Source organism: Polypterus senegalus, chromosome 9 (genome assembly GCF_016835505.1).
Source record: "Polypterus senegalus isolate Bchr_013 chromosome 9, ASM1683550v1, whole genome shotgun sequence".
Taxonomy (NCBI): Eukaryota; Metazoa; Chordata; class Cladistia; order Polypteriformes; family Polypteridae; genus Polypterus; species Polypterus senegalus.
In genome coordinates, this window is record NC_053162.1 from 127,190,676 (window position 1) to 127,215,314 (window position 24,639).

General features: G+C 37.7%; 1 protein-coding gene across 3 annotated transcripts in view; it reads right to left on the reverse strand.

Annotated features, from left to right (window-relative positions):
• The window catches only part of LOC120535761 (uncharacterized protein KIAA0895-like), an 81,437-nt gene that overhangs the window by 14,712 nt on the left and 42,086 nt on the right, over positions 1–24,639 (reverse strand). For all 3 annotated transcript variants that reach the window (XM_039763808.1, XM_039763807.1, XM_039763806.1), the window contains 3 exons: positions 16,036–16,179; positions 14,865–14,997; positions 6,243–6,548 (listed from right to left, as the gene is read on the reverse strand). In XM_039763808.1, coding sequence (XP_039619742.1) covers positions 6,243–6,548; positions 14,865–14,997; positions 16,036–16,167 — 571 coding nt within the window. In that variant the 5' untranslated portion in view covers positions 16,168–16,179. The remainder of the gene's footprint in view (positions 1–6,242; positions 6,549–14,864; positions 14,998–16,035; positions 16,180–24,639) is intronic.

The following is a 24,639-nucleotide window of genomic DNA, read 5'->3' on the forward strand; positions in this document are numbered from 1 at the left end:
AAAAAAGCATCAGAACACAAATGGTGAAGGAAAAAAAACCAAAAGAAATACCAAAAACAATAAAAATGGTGCACCATATTTTCAGACCATAGTCTAGAAATTGTACATTTTTGCCCATTTTGTTAGACTATGTTACATTCCCACCTGATCCACCACAAGACAGAATTGTTGGTTGTCTCCAGATGTCACCTACAGCAACATACATCTTCTACCCAAGTCACAGCACAGAAACTGCTATAACTGGTCTTGGAACTGATACTTAAATGCCCTCCGGTGCAATAACTATCATTATTATTATGTTTTTAAACTTAAGTACTGATTTTGAGTTGACTAACCACAGCATTCACCCACAGAAGCTTGACAATTCAGTTGCTCTAGTAGCTTAAGATGTTTATTTTATACGTATCCCTCATTCCTGTCCTCAGGTACACATAGTGTCCCTCAGGGTTTGAAGCTGAGATCTTTTCTATACCTTACAAAATGTATTAGCAGTTATAGTCCAGATTGGACATTGCAGTTGAAAGAATTAGGCTCTTTAAAATTCTGGAGGCAAATAAAACCAGTGTAGGACGTGGAGACTTTAGCTACATGATTTCTAAGCTCTGGAATGGTTTATCTATCAATATTAGAGAAGTCCCACCAATCACAGGCATTTAAATCAAGGCCGAGAACTCATTCTTTTGCCATGGAATACTCTTGTCTGAACTGCTGCTGAGGTTGTCTCTTATTGTTCAGTTGTATTGGTTTTTAATTAAATGTGGTTGTAGGAATGGTTTGTATGAGAAGAACTAATCAATTAAATAATGAATTATTGGTTATGTCTTTGGCAAAGGCAGGCATTAATTAGATAAATCAATAAGGCTCCTACTTTATTTTTCTTATCTTTACTTTTTAATTAAATGTAGTGTAGGAATGGTATGGGTGAGAGGAACTGATTGATCATTGTTAATCAATCAAATGATTAATTATCAGTTTTGCCAATAGCAATGGTGGTTATTAATTAGATAATTTGGTAAGGTTCCCGCTTTATTTTTCCTTAATTTTCTTTGTTGTAGGAGGTAGTTCTCTGGCTGTTAGACTTATACTGTATCAGGATGACTGAAACACCCTTGTTTTAACAAACAGAATAACAAAATTTATTGGTAAACACAAGGCTTACTGAAATGTTACAACTGCTTACACATTGACTAAAAGTCAGGGTGGCATACTGGTTAAGGTTTTGGACTCTAGAGTACATCCAGAGTATGTGGGTTCCAATTCCACTGCTGAACCTTGGGCAAAGTGCTCAAACAGGTCTGGGATCTAAAATAAGAGATTCACGAGTTCTATCAAATGAAAGGAAAACCAATCCCTGAACTAACTTTAGCATTTGCTGTTGATGTGAGTGCACTTATGAATGAACTGAACACAAATTTGCAAGGGCACTTTTTGCACATGATATGCTCAGCCAAGTCAAGGCCTTCATGAGGAAGCTGCTGCTTCTCTCTCAGCAAGTAGAGAGGAACACACTGAGTCTCCTTCCCACACTGAGAGGGAGGAATCTATCTGCTGATCAGCTAAACAGATCTGCAGTCTGATGCATTGCTGGCAGAACACTTCAAGTCAATGCAATTACTGATATTCTACAATACTCTCAAAAAGGAGAATTTCCCACACTTGAGAAGACTAGCTCAGAAAAGCTTGTCCTCTTTGGATCAATATACATATATAAACACCAGTAATGGCGCACTGCAAGATAGCGTGCAGTGAATACACTTGACTTGAGCATTCATAGTTTTCATACTCTTTCTCTGTAAGTTTAGCATTCATTTGCTCAGATGTTGATGCGCTTACTGCTTCCTGAGCAGCTCTTCTTTTCTAAACCCTAGTGGCCCACTTCTTCTCTTCTTTCGTAGGCATCTTTTCGCGTTAAAACTGATTAAATCAGTGTTTGTGTTGCAATTACTTAGTACGTTTTCCTTAATTTTTCACTTAAGCTGGCACTGAAATCATTCTTGAAGCATATTGAAGATTTAAGATTTGTAGAGGTAGGGGAAGTGACGGCGAAGGTGGTAGGGATGAGAACGGCGCCTGTACGCATGCGCCACACAGCCACCCTGCTGGTTGCTGCCGAGAGCTGATTCTACAATAAATTAAAATAAAAATAAGGAATAACCTTGGATGTAGTCATCACCCCGAAAGTGGATAGTAGATGTCACGTAGTATATGTGTGCCAAATTTCAGATCAATAGGTCAAACGGTTTGTGAGCTACAAGTGATTTAAAATCCTGGACAGACAAACAAACAGCCACAGTAGCTTATTATACAGTATATAAAGATTCTAAGTTAATAAAATTCAACAAATCCAGGTACAGATCTTCTCTCAGTTATAACCATCTGTCTGCTGTACTGCAAATACCAACATCAGGAATTACACCTGACTTCGGTGCACTAGCTGAAGCTCATCAAAGACTTATTTCTTCCCATTAAGTTGTCAAAGGTACAGAGACAGTAAAATACTTTTATCAGTAAAATGTATTTCTTATTTTGTTTTTATTTTGTTTTACACGATCAGGAGTTCAAGGTTGTGTCAGAAAGCACATTATAGTGTGTGTATGTTCCATGGTTCAATGAATCAAACAAAATCTGTGAATATGGAGTCTATATTAATTTTTTTATGGAGAAAAAAGGAATCTAACATGTTTACCATAATGTACCATTTGACAGAATGTGTACGACCCTCCTTACCAAGCTGTTTTTCTCATGTGGCCCCACATAATAAATAGTTATCCACCCCTATCTCAGAAAAATCACTAAATGTTTTGTCCACAAGAATATTGCAAAGTGTTGATTGCATTATGGAACATCTCTTCACTGTATATAAAGTTTTTTTTACCAGAAATTCTTGCCTTTTACTATTAGTTGATTGTACAGTTACTCTAGAAAGATCTGGACATTGTGGAGGATGGCCGGCCGTTTGTCCCAGCCAATACCCCCAAGCCGCCAGGTGGAGCCCTCCTTGCAGTATGGAGGTCCCCAGAAGACCAGCAGGACATCTTGAACAATGTAGTTTTCATGCACAGCCCTGCTGGATGCCGTGGGGGCCACTAGGGGATGCTGCAGGGAGGAAGAATGGCTATTTTCCCTACGCCCCGGAAGCACACGTGGACAAGAGGAATGACGTGCTTCTGGGGTGAAGAAAAGAACTTGTACCTGACCCGGAAGTGATTGAGAGTCACATGGACTAGGGATTGGAACACTTCCGGTCAGGATATATAAAAGGACTGTGAGAGCTCCCAGACGGCGAGCTGAGCTGGGTGGAAGGGTGGCAACGCGTTTGGGAGCTGGAGGATTGGTTTATAGTGATTATTGTGTGTATTTATGAGTATTGTGGAGGAGAGGGTGTTTTGTACACTGTGGCGAATTAATAAAGTCAACTTGAGGACTTTTACCTGGTGTCTGGAGTCGTGGACAGGGGTTCAAGGGAGCGAGAGTGCCCCCTATCTACCACAGTGGCGTAGTCAGCAGGATACTCCAGCGTCTATTGCGGAGGAACTGTATAAAAAATTTATGTGGGTAGTGAACCCCGAGAAGACTACGGAGTCAGGAATCACCACAGCATCGCCAAAACCCGGAAATTCCGAGTCCAAAATGGGGAAGAGGAAGGGCAAACAGAGCGACAACTCACAAGGGTGAAGGTGCTGGCTAGAGTGTACAGTCAATCATAAGTATGCTGTAAGCTTATCCAGCTTGCACAGTTGTAAAAGGTTAGCCACTCCAAAATGAGACTCCACAACAAAGGGACTACTACAAACCAGGGTTCTGATAATATGAAATGAGTAAACAGATGGAATACTACTAGGGGTGGAACTGCCTATTTTTACAGTAATGTCAGTGGACTAAATACTGTATAGGACTGCGTTTTTTAAACTTTTTTTTCTCAAAACCCTATCTTTCTCTTCTTAGTGTCTCTAAGACCCAGTCCTTGACGACCATGGGATCTAGAAGGAGGGGCCTCTGACTTGGAGAATTGCAGCCAATATTTATCCAGAGGTCAGAGAGATTCCCACTAAGATTTGGTGCCAACTAGATCTTGGGGAGTGGCCTCTCTTGGAGAACCACCAATGGCAGACATCCTGGAGAGGGGGACACTTTGCAAACCACATGCAGCCCTTTTTCATTGAATGCAATTGTGATTCACAACTATGAATGTTCCTAAAAAATAAAAACTATGGTACAGGGAAATGGCATTGGAGGATAAAGAGTAACTTACAAGAGCATCCCCAAACCACTAGAGGGTAGCCAGGGGATCTTTTTGGATGCTATGTGGATTCCTGTGGCATTCTGTGGAGTTCAGACACCTGAAGACTGTCTGCTGCTTAAAATGATAGCTGGGACTTAGGTTGGTAAAAGTACAGAGGCTGTTAGAGGAATGTATGAGAGAATAGCTAAAGTGAATTGCGAAACCTCCCTTTGAAATAGTCTCAGAGATAGCAACTTTATGGGGCATAAATCTTCCTCTTTCTAAGTGGAAGTCAGATTTTAAAATAAAACATTTCAATTTCATATATTTTTCAGTCACACATTATGTGACTTTTGCTCTATCATTTTTAGCTTGGTTGCTAAGATATTGTATGTTTCTAGGAGGTGCATGTGCCCACAATGCATTTGTGTGAAGACATGGTGGTGATATATCTAAACTTAAGCCATATTTTTACAGGTTGTCTTCCATCCATCCAGTATCCAACCAGCTATATCATAACTACAGGGTCATGGGGGTCTGCTGGAGCCAATCCCAGCCAACACAGGGCGCAAGGCAGGAAACAAACCCCGGGAAAGGCGCCAGCCCACCGCAGGGCACACACACACACACACATGCACCCACACCCAGCACACACTAGGGACAATTTAGGATCACCAATACAACTAACCTGCATGTCTTTGGACTGTGGGAGGAAGCCGGGGCACCCGGAGGAAACCCACGAAGACAAGGGGAGAACATGCAAACTCCACGCAGGGAGGACCCGGGAAGCGCACCCAGGTCTCCTAACTGCGAGGCAGCAGCGCTACCCACTGCGCCACCGTGCTGCTCACAGGTTGTCTTATCATTGTTAAAAAACAAAGACTCACTGACTAGAGAAAGATATCTTTTTTTAACCATTTACAAATTTTGCTCCTGATCTCTTGTTTTGTTTCCTGTTTTTTCTTCCCTTTTGTGTGCGACTGCTCTCTTTCTGCTGTCAATAACCTTGTCTCTGCCAAACAATGGTCTTCTGAATTTGTAGTTGGAATGAAAGTAAAGGCAAGGGTGAGAGGAGTGCATGGGTAATAATGAGATGTGTAATGGGCAGCCACTTCACTAAGTAAACTTATTTTTATTTGTATTTCCTGGCCAAGAGAGGAAGCAAGTGTTAAGAATTGTTTTCTTATTAATATCACATTTTCCCAACCTATTATTATTTCCAGTGAAGCATTATATTTGGATATTTTTGGCTATTTTGCCAATATTTAGGATTGATCATAGCCTAAGAGCACCACTTATTGTCCATAACTGAAAAGAAATATGGACTAGAAATCACTAGAGGGACAAAAAGCCAACAGAAGACTATAAATTGCAACAACTGATCTAGGAACAACACTTTAGATTCAAGCAATAAGCTGGGCAACACCAGATACACCTCAGGTCAATAAGCCATATACAGTATGCTATCACTATGTAAAAGGAGTCACTGGTAAAGAGTACAGTCTATGACCAAAGAAACACTTGCTGGACCTCAGCACACAATACCTGAGCATCCTTGCTGCTCCAAAGAGTGAAACAGTTGGATTTTTCACACAGTAACTTGTCTTAAAGCAGGATGAAAGAACCTGTTACATAGACATGATTCAGCTCTACTGTTCATTTTCAAATGTTAGAAGTTTAAAAATCAATGCTTGTGCTTGTGTATGCTTGAAAGTTTAATATTTTTTGCCAATTTCCTGATAGTAGAAAAGTGGGCTTCTAATAATCTTTTATTCTGGCTAGTGTAAAAGTCATCTCAGCTAGTCAGGTGTTGCCCAAGGACAAAGGGGTATCTAAAAAACAATGTGAAAGTAAAAATTGTTTTTTGAAAAGCATTGCACTGGTGATAAGAGAATTCTTCCCATTGTTAGTTCGGCAAAAAACTGTGGAATCCTGGAATGGGTATAAAGGGGAACTTCAGATCAAGAAACGGTAAAGAAAAGTCAGGCCCTTAGAGTTTCACTCAACACCATTATCATACCTGGGAGGGAAGTGTCTGTCTGGCCCCTCTTGGCACGGACACAGTACTCCCAACGGACTGCAGGATCTTGCACAAATTGCCCAATATCATTGAACAGCTGGCTGAAGCTCATGTGGCCAGCATGATAAACAGTATAGTAAAGCAAGGCAGCCCGCCATAGGAATGGGTGTTTGCGGAAGAGAACGCTGTGTAGGCTGGCCAGTCCCTCTTCTGTTGGGTTGGCAGGTTTCAGTCCAAACTGCTTCCGTCCTGCTTTGCTGTGCCATGGCTGTTGACTATTATTGACACCACGGATATAATGTGTACCTAGACAGAGGAGTAGAATAAAACATTGGATTACTACAAATCCACAACAGTAAATGTTTTTGAAGAAATTAAATTATTTGGCTCATGTAACTTATTTATCCATCCATCCATTTTCCAACCCGCTTGATTACAAAAAGTTATTTCTGTGTTATATCATGGCCGGCCTGTACAGTGATACTGTGAGTGCTGTGCAGAGTGGAGGCAGAACCTCTGTGTTTTTCCCAGTTATTACATGCTTCATCATGAGTATGTTTTCGCTCCTAATCTGGACTGGGCATTGGGCAGGGTCATGGGGTCCAGCTTGTGAAAGGCATCTGTTGTTGAAGAAAGATTTACTGATCTTGACTTTGTTGATGACGCTGTGATCTTCGCTGAGTCCATGGAGGCGCTGATTGGGGCTCTGGAGATACTAAACGAGGAGTCTGGGTGTCTGTGCTTGCAAGTACCCTGGATAAAAACCAAGATTCAGGCTTTTAATGACTTCTAGGGCACAGCCATCAGCAGTGTGTCTGTCTACGGAGGAAATGTTGACCACACTGAGAGGTTTATTTACCTCGGCAGCAACATTCATATCTCTGGTGACTCTCTGTATGAAGTCAGTATACAGACTGGAAGAGCTTCGAGGGATCATGAAGTCGCTAGAAAGGGGCGTGTGGTGCTCCAGATTTCTCTGCAAAAGGATGAAGGTCCAAGTCGTCTAAAGTCCTGGTGCTTCATGTTTTGCTATATAGTTGCAAAACATGGACGCTATCCAGTGACCTGAGACTGGACTCCTTCAGCACTGTGTCGCTTCAGAGAATCCAGGGGTACCACTGGTTTGATTTTGGGTTGAACAAGCGCTTGCTCACAGAGTCCTGAATGAGACACATGACTTGCATTGTGAGGAAGTGCCAGTTATGGCACTATGGCCATGTGGCCCAATTCCCTGAGGGAGATCCAGGTCACAGAATCCTCATTGCTGAGGACATGAGTGGTTGGACAAGGGTAAGAAGACACCCACATAACACCTGGCTGCATCAGATAGATGGTAATTTCTGGAGGGTGGGACTGGACTGTGTGTCTGCCTAGGGGGTTGCCAACTGTTATCCCATGCTCTTTCATCATGTGGTGGTTGCAGCAACATGCTGTACTAGTGCATGCTCCCCAACCTGACCTGAATACAAGAAACTGATCAATTTATGTGCATAACAGCTGGGCAGCTTTGTTTTTATTTAAAACTGGAATATATTTCTTTTTTTTTTTTTTCCCCAAATATGAGCCACTGCCATTTGAAAAAAAGACGAGAACCCTTATTTTTCAGAAAACAAAATCATTTTTATGATGTCATTAACACATATTCAGATTATATGCAGCATCTGCTTGAAATTCACATTTTGCAGTAGATCTGTTTATGCAGTCAAAACATTTGGTCACAAACATCATACACATTTCCCATCTGCAGCTGGTCCTTGCCCCACCAGTAAATGATGCCACTATAAGCTCTGACTCCCTGTGGATTTTGAAAGTGTGCATATTGATCAATATTTTAAAATATGTTGAAAAACATGCCTTTGTACATTTTAAGATGCCTAAAATGTATTCTCAGGTAACTTAAAAAACAAGTGGATGCTTAATGTTACCAGTAAATTAATTTGACACATAATAATAATGTACTTCTAATTTAAGTAGATACATGAAAAACATTATTACTTAAATAATAAACAGATGTTCACATATCTTTCAATGTTTATTATATATCCTGTTTATCCTTCCAATCCTGCTTTACTGAACGCCTGGTGCTGTCCGAGGTGCTGATCTCTGTCTCGGTGCTGCACTCATTTTCTACTGCAGGGTTCTCACACTGCACAATGTAATTGCATTATTCTTTAAAAGTGTAGAATGTCAGTGATCTACTGTGACTTGTAAATTAAATATTTATAAACAAGAGACCATGGAAGGAATTTATTACATTTAATTGTTATTGTGATTCCTCTCACATCTCAAAGCCATGCTAAGTTGATTGGTGACTCTAACTCAGGTGGATTTGAGTAGGTGGGTCCCTGCATAAGAATGTGCCCAAGAATGTACCTGATGACCAGTCCATGTTTGAATCTTGCCTTGCACTTGATGGTGTTGGGAAATGTCCCTGAAACCTTGAATTGCAATAACTAAGTTTAGAAAAGGAATAATTAAATTAATGAATATTCTTATGACTTAATCTTTTGTGAATAACAAAAAATATATGCATTTATTATTAATATATTAACACCATAATTTATATAAATATATTTAAATTATTTCTTTCAAATAACCACTATAAGAATATGAGGCAAAAACTTTTCTCTTTTCATATTGTGTGCATGCTCTAAGTTTTGCACTGGGTAGAGTGCAAAGGAGACTTATATCATGGATCTATTATATAAATAAATTAACTTTTAATTAACTGATGTTTACCACTTACATAGGGTTGCCTAAAGTTGAATACTGATGAATACAGTGATGGTTTTGAACATTTTAAGTAACTATATGATACTTTGTACATTCCTTAGATTGTATCTCAGTACAAAATTGTGCAAAAATAAACACTTAGTCAATCAGTTTTTATAATCACATTTCATTATGTATTTTATGACTTAGTGTTTGACAGAACATCTACAGTATAAATGACTCAAAATGCAACGGCATAATTGCTAACAAGATCAAATAACAAATACATATTACGACTGTTCTTGAAAAACCTGTGAATTTTGGAATTGATTGTGAGGTTTTTAATTTGTTTATAAGGCTTTACATGCTTTAGCTCCTCACTGTCTAACCCTCCATAAGCACAAAAGGAAACTTCATTCTAGTTGTGGTTCTTTTTTAGAAACACTTTCAGTTCATTTTAAATGTAGTGGAGAGACTACATACTGTATGCTTATTTTAGATCCAGAAACTCTTCTACACTTAGTACTTTGTATGACTAATTAAAAAATTTTGTTTTACTGTTTTTTGATTTCAATTCTTTCAATGCTTGCCTAACTTGTTTTGTTACTTTTACATTTTATCTGGTTGTATTATTGCTTTTTTGTGTGTGAACCAAGCTGTAATGTTTATTATTGATAATAGGTGCTATATAAAATATTATTTCTTTTAATGTGCATCATCCGTTGTTATTAGTTCCATAATGATGGACCAATAGGTACTTACTGAGTCTGCTGGGAGGTTTATTAGGTTCATTAACAGCTATTTAAAGAGTGATAACAGGGCTCATGTGTAGCAAGCACATATGAGCATTTATAAAATCACATTACAAATATTGTATACAGCTTACAGTAAAACATTATAACAGCACTAGCTCAAGTCAAGAGAATTCTACTATTGACTACTTCTGTTTATGAAAATAGTTTTTTAAAGTTATCTATTTTGTTTTATTTTTATTAATTTTATTACAATCCATACAAAGCAATCAAGTTTTTACAAAAAGAAAAATTAAGAACAGATCGATCCCCACACCTGAGAGAGAGAGCAAGCCAAACAACGTTAAATTTATGGCTTGTAAACATACCTAAATTAATAAATTCTCTGTGCTTTATGAACTTATTTTAAAATATTACTGATTAGATCCTGCCATGTTTTGAAAAAAGTCTGTACGGATCCTCTAACTGAGTATGTGTTTTTTTCCAACTTCAAATAATATAACACATCGGTTTCCCACTGACTTAAAAGAGAAGAGTTTGGGTTCCTCCAGTTTATCAGAATAAGTCTGCGTGCCAAAAGTTTAGTGAATGCAATCACAATTTGTTTGTCCTTCTCCACTTTAAGCCCCTCTGGTAGAACCCCAAACACAGCTGTTAATGGGTTAGGAGGGATTGTGAGTCCAAGACTGTCTGAAAGGTAATTAAAAATTTTTGTCCAGAATAATGTTAATTTGGTGCAGGCCCAGAACATGTGACCAAGTGAGGCTGGGACTTGGTTGCAGCGTTCGCAGGTTGGATCATGCCCTGGAATCATTTTGGAGAGTTTTAGTTGAGACAGATGTGCTCGATATATAATTTTAAGTTGTATAATTGTATGCTTTGCGCATATAGAGCACGAGTGAATTCTCTGCATTGCTACTTTCCACTCCTTTTCTGATATATTAATTGAGAGATCTTTTTCCCAGTGTCCTCTTGGATCTTTGAAAGGGACGAATTTGTAAAATGATTTTATATATTGTAGAGATGGAGTCTAAGTCCTTGAGATTGAGCAATATTTTTCCAGCATGGATGAGGGTGCAAGATGAGGAAAATCTGGAAGGTTTTGTTTAACAAAGTTTCTGATTTGAAGATAGTGAAAGAAATGTGTAGCTGGAATGCTAAATTTGGAATGTAATTGTTCACAGGATGCAAAGACGTTGTCTATATATAGATCTCTAAGCAAGTTAATTCCAAATTTTTTCCAGATATTAAAAACTGCATATGTTTGTGAAGGTTGAAAGAGGAGGTTCTCTTGCAGAGGTGCCACAGATAGAAGCTTCTCCGTCTTAAAATGCTTTCTACATTGGTTCCAGATTCAAAGTGAGTGGAGCACATTTGGGTTATTTGTATATTGCCGATAGCGTGTGTTTATTGGAGCACAGCAACAACAACAACATTTATTTATATAGCACATTTTCATACAAACAGTAGCTCAAAGTGCTTTACATAATAAAGAATAGAAAAATAAAAGACACAATAAGAAAACAAAACAAATCAACATTAATTAACATCGAATAAGAGTAAGGTTCAATGGCCAGGGGACAGAAAAACAAAAACTCAGACGGCTGGAGAAAAATAAAATCTGTAGGGATTCCAGACCATGAGACCGCCCAGTCCCCTCTGGGCAAGGAATACAAAGAAGTACTGCAGGATTTTACTTCTATTGTGGTCCAAGCCTGTGTATGTTCTTCTATTTGTGTCCAGGTTCTTATCGCCTATATATTTGCTGCCCAGTAATAAAACTGGAAGTTAGGTAGAGCCATGCCGCCTTCTGCCTTTTGTCTTTGTAAGGTCGCTCTTTTGATGCGTGGATGTTTTGAATTCCAAATAAATTAGGTTATTGTTGAATCTAATTGCCTAAAGTATGATTTATTAATGTATATTGGGATGTTATGAAATAAAAAAAGGAGTTTAGGAAGAATATTCATCTTAACAGTGTTAATTCTTCCAGCTAGAGTGAGATGAAGGGTTGACCATCTATGCAAGTCTTGTTAATTTTTTCCATGCAGACGGCGAAATTTTGTTGATATAGAGCTTTATGTTTACCCCGAGGTATTTAAACTGTTCTGCAATGATAAAAGGTAGGGTATCTAATCTAATATTATATGCTTGAGAATTCACTGGAAAGAGTACACTTTTATTCAGATTAATTCTGAGACCAGAGATCTTTTGAAATTCTGTGAGTGCTGCTAAGACTGCAGGCACAGAATTTTCTGGGTCGATATATACAGTACCATGTCATCTGCATATAATGAGATTTTCTGTTCCAGTCCTTCTCTGCTAATGCCCTTTATCTGATCAGTATTTCGACAATGTATTGCCAGTGGTTCAATGGCAATGCAAACAGCAGCGGTGACAAGGGGCATCCTTGTCTAGTGCCACGTTCTAGTTTAAAGTAGTCTGAGCAAATGTTGTTGATGCTTCTGGGTTAGTATACAGTAATTTAATCCATGCACAAATGTTCGGGCCAAACCCAAACTTCTCCAATATAGTAAAAAGGTATTTCCATTCAATCACGTCGAATGCTTTTTCTGCATCCAATGATAATAATATTTCTGGGGTGTTTGATTTAGTTGGTGAGTATATTACATTAAACAGGCGTCGAAGATTTGAAGATAAGTGTCGCCCCTAATAAATCCAGTTTGGTCTTGTGATATTACGAGGGAGCACTTTCTCCATCCTTCTAGCTATGATTTTAGAGAGTATTTTAACGTCGTTATTCAGAAGTGAAATTGGTCTGTATGATGCACATTGTAATAAGTCCTTATTTTGTTTTGGAAAGACAGTGATTAGTGCTTGGCGAAAGGTTTGTGGAAGAGATTGGTTATCTCTGGCTTCTGTAAATGTTGCTAATAGGAGGGAGCTAGCTGAGCGGAGAATTTCTTGTAAAACTCTGCAGGGTAGCCATCAGGGCCTGCTGCTTTCCACCTTGGAGTGACTTTATAGCATCTAGTAATTCTGATAATGCCAGAGGTTTATCAAGTTCCTCCACACTAAAGCGTCTATTTGTGGTATCTGTAATGTATCCAGAAATGCATTAGATTGTGTATTGTCTTCTTTAAACTCAGTAGTATATAGGGATTTATAGTAGTCTCTGAAAGTGTGCATTACATTTTTGTGTTCATGATTTTATCTCCGTTAGTGTTAGTGATTACGAGATTGCGTTGCACTTCTTGCTTGTGAATTTGTTGAGCTAAAAGCTTATTAGCTTTCTCCCCATGTTCATAATAATGATGTCTGGATTTGTAAATTAGTTGTTCAGTTTCTTTAGTTGTCAAGAGGTTTAATTCTGAATGTAGAGCCTGCCTCCTCCTATGTAGAGTCTGCTTGGTAGTCTGGCATGTTCTTCATCTATTTTAGTAATTTCGCTTTTTATCTCTGCTACTTTCTTGGTCTCGGATTTATTTCTGTGGGAAAGATATGAGATAAGCTGTCCTCTTAAGAAGGCCTTAAGAGTTTCCCAGAGTATTCCTGCAGAGATCTCGGGGATGTATTTGTCTCTAGAAAGAATTTGATTTGTTTGGATATAAATTCAGTACAATTCTCGTCAGCTAATAGAAGCGGGTTGAGGCCATCTCTTGGGGTGAGTGTATGGGGCTTAGTAATTTTAGCTCCAAGATCATAGGTGCATGGTCAGAAATAACAATAGCATCGTATTTGCAAGATTTAATCTTAGGCAAGAAGTTATTGTCTATAAAGAAGTAACCAATCCTTGAATAGCAATGATGTACTGATGAGTAGAAAGAATATGTTCTTGAATTTGGGTTTAAAAACCTCCAGGGGTCTGATAAGTTGTGATCAGTTATAAACTTTGTAATTATCTTTGCGGTGTTAGATGCCGTTCCCCCTGTGGAGGAAGTCCTATCTAAAAGTGGATTTAGAACACAATTAAAGTCCCCAGCCATTATAACTTTATGAGTGTTCAGATTGGGAATGGATGCAAATAAATTTTGTATAAATTCCTTATCATCAACATTAGGTGCATAAACATTTATCAAAATCATTTTACAGTTAGATAAGTCTCCCATGACCATTACATATCTCCCTTCAGAATCCAATACTACATCTGATGCTACAAATGAGACTGCTCTATGTATGAGAATTCCCACGCCTCTAGTTTTCTTCGTAAAACTAGAATGGAACACTTGGCCAGTCCAGTCTTTTTGCAGCCGGAACTGATCCTTGCTTATTAAGTGGGTTTCCTGTAAAAATACTATTTTAGCATTTAGACCTGTTAGGTGAGAGAGTACTTTCTTTCTCTTTAATTCGTGATTCAGGCCTTTAACATTCCAGCTTACGAAGTTAACTGTCCCATCATGGAGACACTGATTCTGAGTTTTTGATGTCATTTTATAGTCTTAACTGGAAGTGAGACAGCTTAGGTCTTAATTTCCTATTTCCCCTAGAGTTATGGCCATGCAGCTTATTATTATGTTGGTAGTTATAATTATAAAGATTGAGAGGATAGATTAGGTATAGATCAGGCCTGCTCTCTTTCTCTCTATTTTGTTTTAGCCTAGTGGAATTTAACTATATGACTGCTTGCTCAGTCCCTGCTCCTAAATTCACTGAATGACAATTTATATACCCTCCTTGTGCTTTAATTGTAAAATAAATTTAAACAATTACATTATGGATCTATAGTTGTACTGAGTCCACAACAGAAAGGAGCTAAATAAAATGGAAGTTTTTTTTTGTTTAATTACAGCACTGTACTCTTGGTTATTACTCCAGAGACTGCAAATGCTAATTAAACTTTAAACAATTACTGCAACTCAGTTATAACAATTATGTAAATGCAACATATTTGAGAAAAGCTTTCTTCTAGGAAAATGAAGAGCTGAAGATTTTGCATATTTGATTTTCGTAAACATGACTTTTCCTGACACTTGGTCACTGAATTAATAATGCTTTAGTGTGGACAATGGGCCAAGTAAAGTCCTTAATGCATATTTTATGACTCATTAAATCACTAATGATAATAAATCTTCACACATTCTCAGCAGACACCAAACAGCCCATTCCTATGAGACAGATGAGAGCTTATGACATCTGTTCAATGAGCTAATAACAAACTGATCACATGAAACCCTGGATGTCATAATCTATGACTGCCTACCAATTTCATGACGCAACATGCCCTCTAGCCAGTGCTGTCGAGCCCCTGCCAGGTTGATGGTGAGAGTTGGCCTGCAACTCTCGACCATCATTACTGCCTGTGAAAGCAGCTCTTCAGATAAACGTACCACCACCTGAACATGCACAAAGGAGAGGGAGAGAAAAAGAGAAAGAGAAAGATTTACTGGTTTAGCCGCAGTAAGAAAGTGAAAAGAAATGCTTAAAGCAGTTTAAAAATATTGTAGAACCACATTTCCCTTAAAGTGGATAATCACAATAGTCTTTCATTACTGCCTCTGCATTTTTCTGCAGTAAACTGTTTTATAAAGAGATACAGAAACACTTTATAATAACTTTCATTAACAAAGATTTTAATAAACTTAAGAGATTGTTACTTCATGTACTGTACATTCAGTTAGTTTTGTCATTAAATGATAAATCATATATATATTATAACATTAATACAGGATCAAAAACTATATAATGTTTCTTTGCATTTTTATAACTTATTTATTAGTTAAATACATTTTTGCAGTACCTAATCCAAACTTGGAAATGTTCATCTATTGTAAAGGTTTATTAAAGAAAGAAATTGAAGTTATTGTAAAGTATTATCAGCGATTTTTATCAGTATATAAAAACACTATACAGTGCTCTCCATAATATTTGAGACAAAGACACATTATTCCTTGATTTACCCTTCTGCTTCACAATTTAAAATTACAAATCAAAACAATTCAGACATGATTAAAGTTCACAGAAATCGGGGCACCATGTATAAAGAGTGTGATAATTTCTACATGGTGTGGCCAAAATATATACAAATACCCATAAATTAAAGTCTGCAATGTGCACTTTAATCACATCTGAATTTTTTGATTTGTAATTTGAAACTGTGGAGCAAAGGAGTAAATCAAGGAAAAGTGTGTCTTTGTCCCAAAAATTAAGGAGGGCAAAATACTATAAAAATGAATTAATTCTGCTACTACTTCCCAACTACGCCATCCATGTTATTCTTAATTATAATATACTCAGGCCAAAAAAAATCCCTCACAATTAAACAACTTCACTGAACTGAAAGGGCACAGTGTTTGGTGAACCATATTTATACACTAAACATATCTGACTTGTTTGTAACTGGAGACAAACCTTAACAATGTAACATGCCTCACCTCTCCCACACACCCCTCTTTCTGTAAGTACTTTCGCACAGAAGCCCAAACTCTGCTTTTAGGGAGGATGCTGCCACCATTGGCCAATTCAAAGTTCTCATAGGAGCCATATCTTCGGAGGACAGAGTGCATGATCCTCACAGCCTAAAGAGAAGAACACAATCTATAAAAAATGACAATACATAATGGTTTTCATTGTGATATATTAGTAAATACCAGGGTATCATTGAAGGCTCATTTGGACATCATAGCTGCATTTCTAGACAATTAGTTCCGAAACAAGTATGTTTTTATGTTTCACTTTTTAAATAAAATATAGCTGTAGTTTATACATAAGAACAGATTCATTTTTTTAAACTTACTTATGTTCAAGTGAGACTTTTGCGCATTTTTATTGTCAGCTCTTGTTATGAATCTTTGAATGCACATGTAAAGTAATTGAAAAATCAAATGTTACAGATGTCAATGCATTATAGTGATGACTCATACAATTATTACTTTTCTAGCATTAGCATCCTTCCCTGGCCAGCTGAGTCCATTAACATTTCTACAGATCCAGAAGTGCATTCTGGGCCACCACCTGCAGACCCTGACAGCTGCATTCTGTGGGTATGGCATTTAAACATATTGATTTTAATTAGATGTTAATTCCTACTTTTAATAGAAATTGACATTTGGCTGGATGACTCTATCTGCAGTTCCGAGAATCTAGCAATAATTAAATGCTTACTTCTGTATGACAGATCAGAAAGATACTTTTTGCCATCTTAACTTTCATTAAATAAGAATGATTTCTTGCCTATTTTTTATCTGATTGCTTGTTAACAATTTTTTGTAAATAGCAAGACAGCCAACAAAGGATAAACTAATTTGATGCCATTTGTACCCAGATGTATTCCTCAACTACTGCCATGTTAGTTTACTAAGCAATACAATATATGGAACTACCTTCAGTATAACTAATGCAAAAGTCAATAAGTAAAAAAAAAATAGTAGGACAAAGACACTTGCAGATATGGTTATAATTCATCTTGCCCAAATATAATTAAAGTTGAGTCAAAGCACATTAAAAGTGCTACTCAGTTAATATGGCTGTAATAGCATATATCCACTGTACAAACCTTTCGAGTAATGTTTAATAATCTGAATATAATAAGTTGCAACATAAACATATTTTGTATTGTCATTACAAAATATATGCTTAGAAATTCAACTGAAATGTCTAGAATTACACTCATTCATTTAGGTTTTTGGGGTTAGCCAGAACCATTCCCACCAGAAATGGCAGGCTGAGAATAATTGGCCAGGATGGGACCCTGTCCAATATTAGGTTGCGCGTAAATAAAGCTAAAATTTCAAATGCCAATTAACCTAAAAGGTTCAACTTTGGTATGTGGTGTACTTGTGTACACGGGGAGGACAAGAAAATAGGTTGCAAATCAAATATATCACTGACAAGAAATCACTCAGGGCCTTATCCCTGTCAATTTCACACCTCACATGGAAGGGTTGGTAGGTGCTGCTTACTGACTTGAGTCAAAGGTGAGGATGTGAAAAAGGGAAACGTGGGGTCCTGATTGATGCATTGCTAGTGACAGTATCAGGGTTACTGGACCTTTAAGGAAGTAGTATTCACTACTATGTCACTGTGCTGCCTGCAATGTAAAATCAACAAGTAAAAATGATGAATTCTAAAAAAAATTAAATGTATAGTGAATGAGAAGGGAGGAATGAATGGAAATGAATGACTTGTCTTTGTTCAGCACAAAGTCACTATAAATCAAACAGTAATGCAGAGATGAGAGGAATAATAGAAACAAATTACATACTGATAATGATGTATTAATGTGTCAAAGAAATTTAAATTGCATTGAAACAGTAAGTGGTCATATGTCCATAATTATTGCAAAAAAGATACAAATAAAGTAAAATAACTGAGTGAAAAAGGTATTGCGCATGTCCATGTTTTCAAAAACATCATCACTATTTTAGATGCATAGTGATTTAATAAGTGAGTGCTATTAGCCCCGCTATGAAATATTGGGTCACACACCAGGCCTTTACTTCTGCAGATGGGACACTTTCTCAGGATACCACACCTTCAGAGGGATGGAGGTTAATACAGTTGTGTTACATGCTGGACTCTAGTTTTACACAATTGTCTTAATAAAACATAAACCAGATTACAGTATTACAGTGTATGATTAGCCATCAGTGGTTCAAAATTATGAGTAACCAAGGTGACCTATGGTATACAGTACCTAAGCTGTTACAATTTCTAAGCAGCATGCCCAGGCCAAACCCCTAGTTTTCCTTTCTTCTCCAGTGAAGTTAACACTATTTATGTTATATATGCTTATATTTATACATTTTTTCCAGGCTTTGTACATTTTTCTTGGGACCTGATAATTTCTGATTGGGGTCTTGAGATCTGAAGAGCTCTTTTTCACTTTTAGTTTCTGCATTCATCTGAGTTGGAAACTTGTTCTTTTATTCTATCACTATGTTTATGAAACTCTGGGACACCTTCCAGCTTTTTAGTGGGGACCAGCATTTTGGGTGTCCACTGCCACAATGTGACAACTCACTGCTAGAAGTCAGTACAATTGTATTTAAGCTGTGTGTCTCTCATTGGTCAAGTTTGTGGATACCTTTCCAAAGAACCTCTGCTGAGTGTTTAGTGTTAAAAATATAGATACTGACTTTGCTTGGAAATTCAGACTTTGATTTTTGTTTTTTGTAGTGGCTTTGACAAAGGATTGTTTGTCTCTCTGGCTAAGACCCTAAACTGGTCTTTTACTGTCTGTCATTTATCATCCTGTGCATTAACACGTTTGTCATATTTTTTATTAATTCACTTTTCTTTCTGTGGAATTTGTTCCCTTAATTGTGTCCTAATAATTACAAACAACGATGAGCAGGGTCAGGTTTATAAAACTTTTGTATGCACAAATAGCGGGTGGTTGCCAGTTAAATGCCAGAAGTGATTCCACTCCTTTGAGCTCTTGTGCAAGGCCCTTAACCTGCAATTGCTCTTCGGTATGACGTTAACACGCATCTAGCCCTGCAAGCAGGTCCTCAAGCTTGTAGGGAAAACTCAGGGTTTGGTGGCAGGATAGCCACTTCAACCACTGTAAAAATCTCACAATGTTCCATTCCATTCGAACTACTGTAGTGTGGTGCTGAGGTGTCACCCACTGCATGACTGCACTCGGGTCCTAATTTGGGATCCTGAGGTGGTTCTTCATGTGGTGGGTGCGGCAATGTGCTATATTGATGCACGCTCCCCTCTCTCTCTCTCTATGTACAAAGACAGGTCTAAAATGTACGTGCACAACATTCTACTCATAAGTCGTGATTGATAAAAGATAATCTGATGCAAGAACATGTACAGTATATGTTTTACAGTAACTCTAACCCAACCGTATGCAACTTTTTGGAATAAGTGAGAAATGACAACACCATTGATCAAGTAGGGAAATTCAGCCAATGTAAATACATATAATAATAAATATCACAAGCCGTTATTATAATGTGTGTTGACTTGACAAACATATTAAATCTCGAAAGTACTGAATGTATTATATAGACTTGATTTTAGCTGCCCTTTATGAGAGCCAATGCTGTATATCTGCACCAAACAACTCAGTTTATATTGGGTGTGTGTTGTTACTTTTCAGGATAATAAACCAAAACAATTCCTTGTTGTCAATAATTGGATGAAGTAAAAACACAAGTTAAATTTACTCCATGATTACAGGCAGGTTAAATATTGTGCCATATGGCCTGCTCATAGCCTAGATGTTTGACACAACTTGGCTTGTTTTGCACTGCTTGAAAACTAGGCAAATGATCATGTACAACGGGAATGAGCTTTTAGGGACCAGCAAATTTTTTGTGTCCATGATCATGACTGGCTTATGAGCTGATTTAGGTATCCAAGAGCCATTTTCTTAGAACTATGTGCTCAGTTGGGCCTGGCCTTAGAAAAACAGAGTGTCCAAAATCAGGCTATATCTATTCATGTGCAGGTTTTAACAACAGTTGACCTTCTGGCATTAAGCACCGACCTGTGGGAACTGGACAATAAGTCAGAAAAATCTCAGCCAAGCTTCAGCGCCATCATGCCTGCTGTTACTGGAAGCAAAAACAATTTCTGTATGGAGTGGGTGGACAAACCAACACAAAAAGAAATTTACACCAGTGTCCAGTCTTCCAAATATAAATTGGGTCAATGGGCTGCACTAATATTACAAAAAAAGCAAATAGCTATAATGAAGTTGATTTTGTTAATCGTACATAGTTACATTCGATTCTATGTACAAGTCATCTGTGATACAAGATGAGACTGATAAACATTGTGGCTCAGTGGCCAGGGTCCATCCATGACTCATTTATACTGAGGCAAACTAGTATTGGAATACAACTTGCTGATGATGCTGTATGTGAGGGCCGGCTTGTTGGTGGTTAACTAGGCAAACTCTCCATTTTTCATATGGTCTATAATATTCATTGTAACAGCATTTATCTCACTACATGTGCCAGACAATACTGGCGACCTGCTCAGATGCTGGCACCTTATGCCCTTTCCCAACCCCCAAAGCATAGAGCAGAGGTGCTAAAATGCTACGCATGCTGATCAGATGATAAGACTCATCAAATGCAGATGGCAGTGCCTGGATGCATCAGGTGGGAGGCTGCTCTATCAGCCAATGAAGAACTGCAGCATCGTGAATGCATATGTATGAAGGTGATTACCATGGTCCATATATGGTTGTTTCAAGGTGGCAACTGGACATAGTTCAAGACTCATTCATGTATGCACATTTACAAGATGGCTGTGATTTCTCAAGAGTAAACTGCATACAAATGTGAGTGGTCCAAGTTTTATAAACCTCATTTTTTTTCTCGGCATACACATTTTACTGTTTTTTTGTGTATGCATATTTTCATGCTCAAATCCACACAAAATTGTACAAATGTGACCCCTGGTCTGTGCCCATCAAAACTCATCCTATAGTTTACCTCAGTAACTGATTGAACCGACAATATTCAAAAATATATCTCTGCAGTAAATGTTAACAACAAGGATCAAGCTAATTAATATCAACCATTGTAGATACAAACTTAATGACAATGGCAAAATACTTTGCTTTCTTTATATGGCATATGAGCGTGAAACTTTAGACTACTCAAGAAACCTTCAAGAAAAACAGCATGGTTCTGAAACAAATGGATCAAAATTACCTAGCAAGTCCAATGTTAAAAAATCTTTGTATTATTTGGAAAACGAAATATTTAATCGTTTCCCCTGTAAGCCAATTAACAGGCACAAAATGTCTTACACTCTCTAATAATGTTGTTGCTCTTCACTGATCCATATGTGTAAATTCTATATGGAGTACGGGACTGTGGACTAAACCAGCTGTTTATTGCATCATACACCTCTGTGCAACAAAATATATTCTTTTTGCTTACAGAATCTGCCATGACAAAAACGATGGAATTATTTCACTAAATATACTTAGAGTAGATCAGTAATAGATTTGCCTTTCTTCTAACCCATGTTGCTATTAAAGGAGGGGCTTCTTGAAAGCTAAGACAATATCACTGGTAATTCACAGAGCTGCTTGCCTTTAACAACACAAGAATGTTGTCACTCTCCTTCTTGGCTGACATGAGAACCTCTCCATAATAGAACCCTAACACAATGCATTGGATTTAAATTTCACCACCTGTTTCACTGAGAGGTCCAATTCTAAAACATCACCGACACCCTTGTTATTTATGTTTTAATGCTTAATTAGCTTTACTTGCTAGAGTTTGTGTTTCTCTGCTCTGTTTTTCACATTTTTTGCCCCCAAAAACAGCATTTTGAAAAAAAATCAAAACATGTAGAATTTGCACACTTTTTCCATGGGTTTGTTGGATTTTCATCAGGTACTGTAGTATCTTTTCATACGTCAAAGTCATGCATGTTAGGTCTATTAATGAAGTTGAATTGCCTCAGTGTGAATGAGTGAGTCCCCTGTCACGGAGTGAATTAACCACTGTCCTTAACTTGCTCATGTCCCATGTCTAGGTCAAAATCTTTCCCTTGTGGGATAAAGTTAATGGATAGATGGAAACAGAAAGAAAATAGAGAAAGAACTGATAGAGTTGGATGGTTAGACACAGTAAATCCAGTCCCACAACTTTAAATAATATTATTAGCGGTTCTCTTAGTTTGTGCTAATGAAAGGGTTGTGACTCATTGAATCTTAATTGTAGGCATGACAACAGATGTGAAAGGCTTTATATGAAATGGGACAAGTTGACAATGGCATAATACTACATATTCTGACATGTTTAAATGTAGCTTAATTTTTCGGCATGCATTGTTTAATTAGATTGTATAATACTTGTAGGATCATAGCTTCTGGGTGCTATTTTGTATAAACAGCTCAATGATTTGCTCCTAAAATGTAGTATCATTCCAAACTCTGAAGTTCATGCTATATTTAAATCTAGTATCAGAGTAAGTGGTGCATGACAAAATATATGTGATTGTAATTTCTAATCAATTATTTTTAAAACATAAAAAGTCCTCTGGTGCAAGGTGCAAAAAAAAAATAAATCAATGAGCAGATTCTGTTAGGTATGATTTCTCAATATATCAAAAATCTTATGTAGGTCTTTTCACACATTTAAGATTAACAAGCATCATTGCTGCTCTAATTGAATTAGACCCTATCTTGATTCACGGATGGTGTACCTCCCAGAGTGAGTTTGCATGTCTTCCCTGTTGTGTTTATTGATGAAGATAAATTGTCTTATTGTGAGTAAGTGAATGAACACAGTGATGGATGACATCCCATCTAAGGCCGATTCCTAACATAAACTTTTTACTCAGATGGACTCCTTGAACAGTATGAGAAAATTAATATCTCAAAAATGTTCAAATTAATTATATTTCCTTTTAGATTTCTTAAAGATAAACAAAATAGAATTCATGTAATGATAAAAATTTTATTTAACTATTATCACTACATATTTTGTACACAGCTATAAAATACATTTTATTGAAGTAAAAGACTAAACATAGTTTCCTAGTGATGAATTCATATGTAATGTGATTAACACTAGTATTGCCAGAGCCTGCAAAAAAACTCTTAGATCCGGCCCACCTTAAATCCCATTGCACTTCTCTGTCAGCGTCTTTTGTCCTGTAAATCTGCCGATAAAGACAAGTAGCAAGCAGTCTGCTATTCCATCCCCCCACTGCCACAGAACGTGCACATATGGCGCTTTTCCACTGCATAGTACGGCACGACACGGTTCAGTTCAGCTCACTTTTGGGGGGTTTTCCACTGGGAACAGTACCTGGTACCTGGTCCTTTTTTTAGTACCACCTCAGCCGAGGTTCCAAGCGTGCCGAACCGTTACCAAAACGTGACGTGTAAACTCTGCTGGTCACTGATTGGCCAGAGAAAATCGTCATTACTGCGTCACTGAACTTGCGACACGAGACACAACAGACCCGCTAGATTTTTAGCACAGCCAGCGAAGGTTCGGATGCACCATTTTGTTTTAACCAAAAATGGCTGTTTCGTGGTCTATTGAGGAAGTACAGAAGTTCCTCTCGTTGGTAGCCGAGGAGTGGATCCAGCGAGAGCTGGATGGGGCGACACAGAATGAAAAAGTTTTTCAGGAGGTCGGCGCAACTATAACGACACGTGAATAATCCCGCCCACTCTAAAGCGGTACTAAACTGCAGTCGAAACGCAAACCGAGCCGAACTGAGCCGAACCAGGGTGAGCTGTACTGAACCATGCTGTGCCGTACTATGCAGTGGAAAAGCGCCTTTAGTTCACCCAGCTCATGCCTTGATTATCTGGGAGTGAAGTGCTGGAGTTTTAGAGTGGAAATAATAGATCATTATTTGGAACACATACATTTCATGTGTGTTCAGTCTCTACAATAATCTGTGTAAACACTTTGTTAAAACAGAAACGTTTTTCATATTTTAGTAGTAAATGACAAAATGTAGGCATAAACTATATAATGTATGAAGTCCAAAGGTCAAATAAACATTTTCACAAAAGGTTCAAGGATAAGACCACCGCAACATTACTAATATTATTTACATTCATTTGCATAACATCTTGCGTTTGTAATCAGTGACCACATGTTTTTTTTTCCCCCCCAATCTTGCAAGTCTCCATGTTGCTAAATGGTACTGTTTCGTTTGTACTCCAGGACATGCACAGGAAAGAATAGTACGGAGAGGTCAGTTCAGCACTATATGGAATCATCAAATTCAAATGTTAACAGTTCACACACACGCAAGGACAGTCCTTCCTACATTTACAACATATGTACCTGCTACAATGTACACACTTCTCTCTATGCTGTGGTTTCTATTACACACCAGAAAGAAAGAGACAATATATGTGACATTTTGAAGAAATCATTTTATGACCTGAATAGTACCAATCAGAAAACATCATTGCACTAATGCAATATTATTTGAAAACGAACAGCGTCAGATTGGGTGTCAATTTATGCTGGCGCTGTTACTTAGAGTCAGATCAGGAGGGGCGGGGTGGGGGTTGTTTGCAGCGT